The following is a 10,472-nucleotide window of genomic DNA, read 5'->3' as shown; positions in this document are numbered from 1 at the left end:
GCCATGGGGTTGAAGGCCATTCCCATGGATGCAGTGGTGCAATTGGCGGTGCATTTTGCACTTTTTGGCACCCTGAGCAGCTTTTCGTCAGCTCCTCTATCTGTTGGTCGATACCCGGCCACCACACATAAGCCCTAGCAAGGCTTTTCACCTTGACACCCCCCAGATGACCTTCATGCAGTTCCTTTAAAACTCTCTCTCTTAACTTAGGAGGAATAATCACTCTTGTTCCATACATCAATGTTCATTGACAGACGGACAGCTGGTCTCGTCTTGCTGAGAATGCCGGTAACAGTGGATCACCATGTGCTGGCCATCCCTTCACTGTCACTTCGTAGACCCTGGACAGTGTCGGGTCGTTCCTGGTTTCTCTTTCAATACTTGCATTGGTGACTGGTAAACATTCGATGATGGTCGAGTGAAATAACTCCACAGGATCAACCGTCGGTGCCTCCTCCTCTGTAGGTAGTGGCAGGCGCGACAGCCCATCAGCATTACCATGCTGCTTTGTACCTTTGAATTCTATCTGATATTGATGTGCCCCTAGGAAAAGGGACCATCTCTGGAGTCTCTGTGCTGTCATTACCGAAACACCCTTCTTAGGGTTAAAAATGGATACCAACGGCTGGTGGTCTGTCAGAAGCGTAAACTTTTGGCCCTGTAGGTAATGATTAAACTTCTTTACTCCCCACACAAGGCTGAGAGCCTCCCTATCTATCTGAGCATAATTGCGCTCAGCGGAGGTCAATGATCTGGATGCGAACGCAACTGGCCTCTCCTGGCCATTTGGCAACTTGTGTGAGAGTACTGCCCCAATACCATATGGAGAAGCATCACAAGCCAAACGAATAGGCAGCGTTGGGTTGAAGTGAGCCAACACTTCCTCTGAGGTGATCAATGCCTTGCTTTCGCGAAAGGCCCTCTTACAGTCCTCGCTCCACTTCCATGGTGCTCCCTTCTGCAAAAGAGCGTTCAGCGGGTGCAGCACCGTGGATAAATTTGGCAGAAACTTATGGTAATAGTTAATCAACCCTAGAAACGACCTCAATTGGGATACATTATCCGGAGCGGGAGCCTTCACAACAGCTTCAATCTTGTCAGGAGACTTATGAAGCCCCTCCTGGTCAATGACATGACCACAGTACGAGATCCGCTTCTGAAAGAATTCACATTTCTGGCGATTAACTCGAAGACCATATTCTTTCAATCTGGTGAGCACCAGTTCCAAGTTTGCAAGGTGTTCCTCGTCATCATCTCCTGTAATCAGAATATCGTCCAGGTAACATTGTGTACCTGGAATTCCCTGTAATACCTGCTCCATGGCCCTCTGCCAAATTGCTGGAGCCGATGCCACTCCAAAAACCAGTCTATTATACCGGTACAAGCCTCTATGCGAGTTGATCGTGAGATACTGGCGTGACTCTTCCTCAACTTCCATCTGTAAGTACGCCTGCGCCAGGTCTACCTTGGTGAAGTGTTTCCCACCAGACAATGAAGCGAAGATATCCTCAATCCGTGGAAGCGGATACTGCACCGTGTGAAGCACCGGATTAACAGTGATCTTGAAATCACCACAGATGCGAACCTTCCCCGGTTCCCCCGGCTTGTTGCTCGATGAACGCTTCATGACTGGGACAATGGGCGTGGCCCACTCACTCCAGTCTACCTTAGACAGTACTCCTGAATGTTCTAGCCCTTCCAGCTCAGCTTCCACAGCAGGTCGTATTGCATAAGGTACCGGTCTGGCTTTGAAAAATTTCGGGTTTGCATGTTCTTCAATCTTGATGTTTGCCGTAATTCCTCTCAGTGTTCCCAGTCCCTGTTGGAACACCTCTTTAGCATTGTCCAATATTCTGGACAATCGTTTAGGTTTGACATCTTTTGTACCGGAATCTACCGTTAGTGCTTTTAAGGAATGCCAGTCCATATTTATTTTCCTAATCCACTCCCGTCCCAGTAGTGGTGGACCTCCCTCAGGTAGCACATATAAGTCCATTCCTCAGCTTTCTTTGCCCTTGTGGACCACCTTTACCTCTATCTTCCTGATGGGGTATACTCTTTGCCCCGTGTATGTTTTCAATACAATCTCCGTATCCCGTAGGGGAATATGTGGGAATAACCTTTTATAATCTTTCTTATTCATGACCGTCAATGCCGATCCAGTGTCCAATTCCATCTTCACTTGGACTCCTGCTATCTGAAGTGTGACCCAAATTGTTTGGAGGTCTGCTTCCTTACCAACATTGTGTACTCTTAGACTACCCAGTTCATTACTGCTGGCGTCTGAATCTGACTTCTGTTCGTTTGAACTGTTCTCTGTCACCTTGTGTACCTTTTTGTACTTTTCCTGCGGTGACTTTTTGTTGCTGGTCTTCTTTCCTGACCGGCATACTTTAGCTATGTGACCAAGCCTGCCACATTTTCTGCATTCCTGATTTTTGAACCAGCACTGGTTCTGATCATGCGTTGTCTTTCCACAATGATAACATTTTACTGTACTCAAGACCATTTGATTGGTGCAGAGTTCCGGTGACCATAGCTGCATTTCCGCAGTGCCTCTGGCTGCGGCTTCTTGCGATGCTGCAATAGTGACAGCTTTATCAAGCGTAAGATCATTCTCTTCAAGCAGTCGCTTTTGTGTTCCTTCTTTTAACAATCCACACACAAATTTATCTCTCAGTGCATCTGCTAGCCCTGTCCCAAACTGACAGTACTTCGATAGCTTACGTAGTTCAATTAAAAATTCAGCGTTGCTTTCGTCTTTCAACTGCGTTCTTCTGTAAAATTTAAATCGTTCCGCTATCATCAGCGGCGTGGGGTTTAAATGATTTTTCAGGACAGTAACAATATTCACGAAGGTCTGATCCGCCGGTTTATTTGGTGATAGAAGGTGCTTCAATAGCCCGTATGTCTTCGCCCCCATTGAGCTTAATAAGGTTAATGCTTTCTCCTCATCTGGTACCTTATTTGCTTTACAATAAACTTCCAGGCGTTCTACATACGTGGTCCAATCTTCGACATCACTATCAAAGGTATTAATGCTCCCATGTTTAGGCATCCTTGCAAGTTTTTAAAATTTTTAAAGTTTTTTTTTAAATGGCGGCTTCCCGCGCTTGTCTTCTTCCCCCGCCTACTAAAATGGCGGCTTCCCGCGCTTGGCGGTCTTTCCCGCGCTCGTCTTCTTCCCCGCCGACTACAATGGTGGATTCCCGCGTTTGCCTTCTTCCCCCGCTGGCTGCAATGGCGATTGCCTTGCTGCTGCCGTTCTCGCCTCCCCAGCGGTTCTCACTCCCCGACGCTGCTTTGCCTTGCAGCCCCGCTTGCAGCCCGGTCCTTTACACCGGCTGCGTTTGAATTATCCGCGGCTCTCGTGCCTTAAGCTTCTCAACTCCCCGACGCTGTTTTGCCTCGCAGCCCCGCTCGCAGCCCGGTCCTGTACACCGGCTGCGTTTGAGTTCTCCGCGGCTCTCGAGCCTTAAGCTGCCCCAGTCGCTGCGCCTCTCGGCCTCGATTGCAGCCCGGCCCTTTCTACCGGCCGTGGTTGAGCTCTCCGCCCTTATTCCTCCGTTTCCCCTCCCCTACTCCACAGCCAACGTGGCCGACTTTCTGCTCGTGTCGCTGATCGGCTTACCCACCACCGCGGTAGAAGGGATGAACACTGCCTGTCGCTGATGGAGGGCTTCGTGGTCAGAATTCTTTTTCTTTTTAACCCGGGTTCTCAATGCCTCCCGTGCGATGGTGCTCAGCAGGATGATGAGGGCGGATGCCTCTTCTCGACGCCCGTTTTGAGGACGAAGCTGCCTTGGATGTAATTTTGCCGCAGGGTAAGATTGGACTCGTCGCCACTGTTGAGTCTGTATGTTCCAGTTAGGTTTAGGATCAATCACTGGACACAGACAACAAGAATAACTTTTAACAGGTCTTTACTATTCGAAGGTCAGGGCTGAACTGCCCAGCAAATCCTTGCACAACACTTATATACCGGTGTGGTCACCACCGGTATTACAGTATTACAGTATACAGCAGCCAAGAGAAAGTAGTACATCTCTTAAGGTCGTTCTCTTAAGGTGGAACAGGTTACATACACCACAATAACAAGGTCGTAAAATGCAAGAAAACACAGGAGGATAGTACTAGCTAGGCAATAAGGAGCCACGAAGCATAAAGTGTCCTTGAAGAAACATGACAAAACATTCTTCAGAAAGATTAGAGAAAAGGCCTCTGCAGCCATGCAGAAAGAAGCAGTGAGGGATGTTTTCCCACATCACACTTGGGATATAGATGCGTATAGGTGATTGACATTAGATAGATCACGGCCCACCGAAATAACTATAAATATAGTGGGCTGAGAGCAGAAGTCAGACAGCGAGGGGCGAAGGCTTCTTCGAGGTGGAAATCAATGCTGGTTCCGGCCTAACACCTTGACTAAGTTCAGCCTCTGAGGTGGATCAATGCTGGCTCAGGTCTAACACCTCCAACAGCCAGGGGGAGGAATCAACGGAGGCGACTGCTGTTGCTGACTGCAGAGTCTTGCTGACCCAAGACCTCCACGCTGCCTCATCAAACATCCAACCAACCGTCCGTCATGGTGTTCCGCTTCAGGAGTCGTAGATCGCTTTCTACTGTCACGAGTTGTATGTCTATTATACTCAGCTTAAACCATATGTAATATCCGATCATGCTTTAAAACTGTAGGGCCTAGAAATTCAGTTGCGTTTGCGCCCACTTTTTGGCTATAGAGTGGGTTTGCGCCGTAAGTTTTTAGCGCCCGAAATTGAGTTCGTCCCTAACATTGGCGTTAGCCGTTAGCGCTGCGCCGGCACCGATGACATCATCAGTGTGCGCAGCGCCCCGGTTCCAATGATAAACCGTCCCGATGGCCAAATTGAGTTGCGGCCGCCTCGCCCATCGCGGCCGCAAACAGCGTTTGCAAAACGGTGCGTTGCAGCTCCGAAAGGCCGGCGCATAAAGGTGGAGCGGCGGCCGGCCGCTTTTCCGGCGGCCGCCTGCCCGCAGCTCCCTCCCCGGACTCCTGCACCACCCCCCCGCGGCATTGGTGTGTGACTCCCGCGAGCCCGGCACTTCTCCGTGGTGCCGGGCTCATTTGCCGGGGGATTCCATCGGCGATCTCACGGCTGCAGGCAGCTCCTCCTTAAGAGAAGGAGGAGGCCTGCAGTACCCCAGCCTGCCGCACCGCATTGGTTGCCGCAGCGGCAGCTGGGCGTCGGAAACTGACAGTCTTCGCCCCAAACGAGGCGTCCAAACCCTGCAATAGCGCCCGCCGCCGTCTTGGGGCGGCGCTACTGAATTTCAGGCGGGCGCTAGGGGAATCCGGGCGTGCGCTAAATTTCGGGCGCTAAAGACCTGGCGTGGTGGAACCGAATTTTTAGCCCTAGCTCTTTAATAAAAGCCTTGCAACTTCTAAAACACTTTTGGGTAATCTGTGTGTGCCCTGTGATCCTAATCATACATATGTTTATAATGGGCTCTGTGGAGCTCTGTGACAGCACACAATGTTACTGTGCTGGCAGCACTAATTCTTGGATAAACACATTGGTTCTTAGTTTCGTTTCCTCGGTTTAGTTTCGATTCACATTCAGGAAATGATTCATAGCAATGAGCTGGTAAACAACACACCCAACTCTCTTCTCGACCGATAAACTCACCATTGGAAGTACAGTTGAAGCTGAAAAAGGAACTCAATGCATTTTGCATCCGATCAGCATTATGAGGTAAAGATCATTGGAATTCCTCCTGTATTTAAATTTACATGAAGACTATTGAACAACGAGCTTGTTTTCAGAAATAAAGTAGCATACATTACAAAGCAGGTGAAATGCAGAGAGCTGGGATTATTTGTTCACAGTGAGACATTCAGATAAGGGTATGCTGCTGCAGCAAGGCTGGTGATAGTCAGAAGACATGAGGCAAAGGCAGATCTGTTCAGAGTATTATAATTAAAATTAAAATTAGTTTCCACTTGGGCTTTGTTGAAAGTACAAAGTTAAACTTGAATTTTATTCTGTCGTGGAAAGGCGTGTTCTGTAAGTGCCCTCAGGCCGTCTGCACAGTTTGAAGAAAGAAAGTTTTACTTTGTGTTCCATGGGAACCTAGAAGGAATCTACTAATGTAAAACAGTGATTTTCAGCACTTTCATATATCCAAACTAAAGCAATCTGAACTATAAAGCAAAGGGAGAGTACAGCATGAACTGGAATGGGGGATGAACCTAGCATGAAATGCAGGAGGAGAGTGCCAGCTTAAAGTGGGTAGGAGAAGGAAAAGTGCTTACTTAAATTGAGAATGGGGGGGTGGGGGAGAAGAGTGCTCGCATGAACTGGGGGAAAAGGACAGGTTTCAAGGTACCAGTTTGAACTGAGCAGCAAAGGGAGGAAAGCCACCATGAACTGGGGAAGGGGTAAGAATGACAGCTTGGATTGAGGGGGGAAGGGAGACGAGTGCCAACATGAACAAGAGGCAGGCGGAGTAGAGTGCAAGAATGAGTTGGGATAGCTGGGAGATGAAGTGTATCGACGTGAATTTAACAGGAAGAAAGCAAGAGAGAATTGCATTGATAGAACACCTTATCACACCACTCAGAAATGTCCCAAAGTGCTTCACATTCAGTGAATTATTTTGAAGTGCAGTCACTGTTGTGTTGTAGGGAAATGTGACAGTTCAGTTTGTGTGACAACAACAACTTACATTTATATAGCACCTTCAATGTAGTAAAACGTCACAAGGTGCTTCACAGCAACGTAATCAGACAACAATTGACACCGAGGCAAAGAAAGAGATACTTAGAGGGGTGAGAAAAACCTTAGTCAAAGAGGTAGGTTTTAAGGAGAGTCTTAAAGGAGGAGAGTGAGGTGGAGAGGTTTAGCGAGGGAATTCCAGAGTTTCGGGCTTTTCTGGGCTGATGGCACGGCCGCTATTGGTGGGTGAGGTGAAGGATGGACACGAGCCAGAGTTAGAGGAACGCAGAATTCTCAGAGGATCTGTTTTTGATGGTGTTGCTTGAGGGAAGAATGTTGGAAAGTACAACTCCCTGCTTTTCTTCAAATAGTGCGACAGAATCTTTAACGTCCATCTGAACCACTGGAACAGGCAGATGCTGCCTTGGTTTAACATCTCACCTGGAGGTTGGCACGGTGGAAGGTTTTCAGCAGGGTAAGAGTCAGTTCATGAAACATGGTCTTTCAGAATGCTGCAGATACCTTTGTGATGGGCCTTCTTTTCTGCTTTAAGGATAGGTTCTCCTTCTGCATGTTGGAATGGGGAATTATCTGGCTCACGGACATCAGGGTCCCTGTGGAGGACGAGGTTGGTGATCCTGTTTAGTAGAGAGTTACTTGGACTACCAATATAAGAGGGAGAGCTTTTAAAATTAGCACTGCCTTTTTAGTGAGGGGCTCCCATTTCGGAATGGAATACATGAATGAGAAGGAGGTGAAATGGGTGAACCAAAAGGCAGACTGAGTACTTCAACCAATGCTCCTGATCATATCATTGGGGCTGGGGGTGGTTGAGGTGTTGCTGTGCATTGGCTGAGAAGACTAAATGGCCAGGAGCTAGTACATCAGCCTGCATGAAGGAGACGAGTGTAAACTGAGATTTTGCAGTCATACCCTTTGCTTTTGCAGTGGCTTTTGCAGAGGTCATCATTGTGTGACCAGAGTCTTCATGGCCAGTGGTTCTAGGAGTCCGGAGACGGCCTTAGTTAAAGAAACCGAAGGGAGGGCATGTCTCAGCTAGTCTGAGATGGATTTTGATGAATTTTGTTCTCTTGCAGCAACGTACAGAAGGATTTGTTGAAAGAGAAGCTCGATCAGCTTCAATGTCACTTCACGTGGGGCCCACAGAAAGAAAACATTGACTTGGACGATATGAAGCAAAGATTGCAAGATTCAATACAGACTGGTGTGAAATATCAGGCCATGCCACACAACCAACTCGCTTTCATATGCTGTCTGCAAGGCAACTGTGAAGAGGCAATTCAAAACTTAAAGGAAGCTGAAAAGATTCTGAGGGAGAATCATGAACATGAATTTGAAAGAAGAAGCATCATCACCTATGGAAACTATGCCTGGGTATATTATCACATGGGACAACTGACAGAGGCCCAGTCCTACCTCGACAAGCTGGAGATGATCTGTAAACAATTTACTAATGGCTCTCAGTATACAGCACTGATACCTGAAGTATACGGGGAGAAGGGTTGGTCACTGTTGAAATCTTCCAGGAAGTATTATGAAGAGTCAAAGGAATGTTTTAAAAAGGCTCTGGAGGAAGATCCTGATGACACTGAATGGAATTTCGGTTATGCAATTGCTCTGTGTCGTCTGGAAGGGTTTTCTGGTACCCCAGAGAGCTGTGAACTCAGTCAATCAGTGAAGCAGTTGCGACATGTGCTGGAGCTTGATCCAGACAAGTCTTTCGCCATGGTGCTGTTGGCTCTAAAATTACAAGAGTTCAAGCAACAGGTGGAAGCTCACAAATTAGTTAAACAAGCATTGGAAAAGTCCCCTGATCATCCACATGTACTTCGTTATGCAGCAAAATTTTTGAGAAGAGAAGGAGATGTGGAAAAAGCTGTGGGGCTGTTGAAGAAAGCATTAGGAATTAACCCAAACTCTACCTTCTTACACCACCAAATAGGTCTGTGTTACAGAAACAAACTATTTCAACTGAACAAAAATCCAGGCAGCAAAAACCCTCGCAAACCTGCTTTTCAACGGAAAGCTGAGTTGATCATACTATGCAAGTACCATTTTGAAAAGGCATATGAGTCCCGCCCATTAACCTTTATTAAGGCAAAACTGGATTTTGCAGAAATCTGTTCATTAAATGGAGAATATCTCAAAGCAGAGGAGATCTACAGCAATCTACTGAAATTAGAGGATATTCATCCTGGTAATAAGCAGGCAATATGTTTACAGGCTGGTTTATTTGAACTGCATAAAAAAAGATCTGAATCAAAGGCCATCACCCATTTTCTGGAAGGACTTAAATTCGAACGTGGCACAAGAGATTGGGAATTGTGTCGCAAAAACTTGAGAAAGATTGCAACAAAACAACGTGACAGGAACCCCAGAAACAGCAAAGCCTTTGGTGTTCTTGGGTTACTGCACCAGCTGGATGGGGAGAAGTGTGAAGCTATTGAGTGCTTTGAAAAGGCCTTGGAGTTTGATTGTGACAATGAAGAATATCTATGTGCTCTTTGTGAATTACGCCTTTCTATCTAGGTCAACGCTGACTTTCCCAGCTGAAACTACACGCAGCGGGGTCGAGTTTCTGCTTTGGGCACAAATTGGGCTTGAAATTGCACTGGACAGCTCACAGTTCAGGTTTCCACTAAAATGTATTTGAATATTCACAAACATAAAATCTTCCAAGAACCAGTGCAATCTGTCAGTGCAATAGAATACAATCAGTTACTTTTTTTTCATTAAAAAACATTCATTGATGTATTTAAGAGTGGTAACATGGTGCAGTTTTAGTAATACAGCTGAAAATGGATGTAACACAAAAAATAAGCATTTTAAATAAGTCTTTCACCTGTGATTAACCTGATTTAAAGTGATTGAAAATGACTTTAAAAACTATACTGAACATGTATTTGTTTCATTGTTGTACGCTAGTCAGATTTTTAGTAATTTGAATATTTTTTAAGGTGTAAAACCTATTAAATCGTGCCCACTGGTGCCTGGGCGCCTATATAAACGAGCTCAATTTGCAAACCCTCCTCGAATGTCCGCAAACGGCGGAAACTCGCCATCCTCGTTATTTTGTTCGGGGTTGTGGCCATCTTCGGTTGGAATGTTTTTTAAAACAATGTTAAAGATTGTGGAAAACTCGATTTACGCTTGACGTACCTTATGCTTGAGTTTCCACGATCTTTTGCATTGGTTTGGCCACTTTCACATGGATTGTGCAATTTTTCCACTATATGTGATGGCCACTGTAATGCCTGAAGAAAGATTATTTTCTCTTTCTCTCTGTAACGAGCCGCTCGCAGCTCCCTAATTTCCAGCCTCTTCAATGGAAGCGGTTCAATTCCACCGGGTGACTCACGGCTAAAGGATATAAAAATAGATTAAAATGGTTAAAAATAATGAAGCTTTATAGTTGCAGATGCAGATTTTCCAATGAGAAATGTTAATTTGCTGTAATATCAGAGACTGAGTGTTAAAATAACCAATAAAAAGAAACTGTAGCTATGATTTTATTAGTGTCATTGATCTGTGCTGATGCTGACAGTAAGTGTCGCTCACAGTCCATAAATAGAAACATAGAAACATAGAAGATAGGAGCAGGAGTAGGCCATTCGGCCGTTCGAGCCTGCTCTGCCATTCAATGAGATCATGGCTGATCATCCAAATTCAGTACCCTGTCCCTGCCTTCTCCCTATATCCCTTGATCCCTTTAGCCTTAAGAAATATAACCAACTTTTTCTTGAATATATTTAATGA

The 10,472-nt window shown here is 46.1% G+C and overlaps 1 protein-coding gene across 1 annotated transcript; it reads left to right on the top strand.

The window, feature by feature from the left end:
• Positions 1–5,602: 5,602 nt before the first annotated feature.
• On the top strand, positions 5,603–10,223 carry LOC147081954 (interferon-induced protein with tetratricopeptide repeats 5-like). The gene is made up of 2 exons (XM_085980574.1): positions 5,603–5,732; positions 7,793–10,223. The coding sequence occupies exons 1-2, from the start codon at positions 5,728–5,730 to the stop codon at positions 9,243–9,245; spliced, it is 1,458 nt and encodes a 485-aa protein (XP_085836700.1). The 5' UTR covers positions 5,603–5,727; the 3' UTR covers positions 9,246–10,223.
• Positions 10,224–10,472: the final 249 nt, after the last annotated feature.

The sequence above is a fragment of the Somniosus microcephalus genome, unplaced genomic scaffold (assembly GCF_052327205.1).
Source record: "Somniosus microcephalus isolate GS21.2 unplaced genomic scaffold, FLI_Smic_1.0 scaffold267, whole genome shotgun sequence".
Taxonomy (NCBI): Eukaryota; Metazoa; Chordata; class Chondrichthyes; order Squaliformes; family Somniosidae; genus Somniosus; species Somniosus microcephalus.
This window is presented reverse-complemented; position numbering and strand designations above follow the sequence as displayed.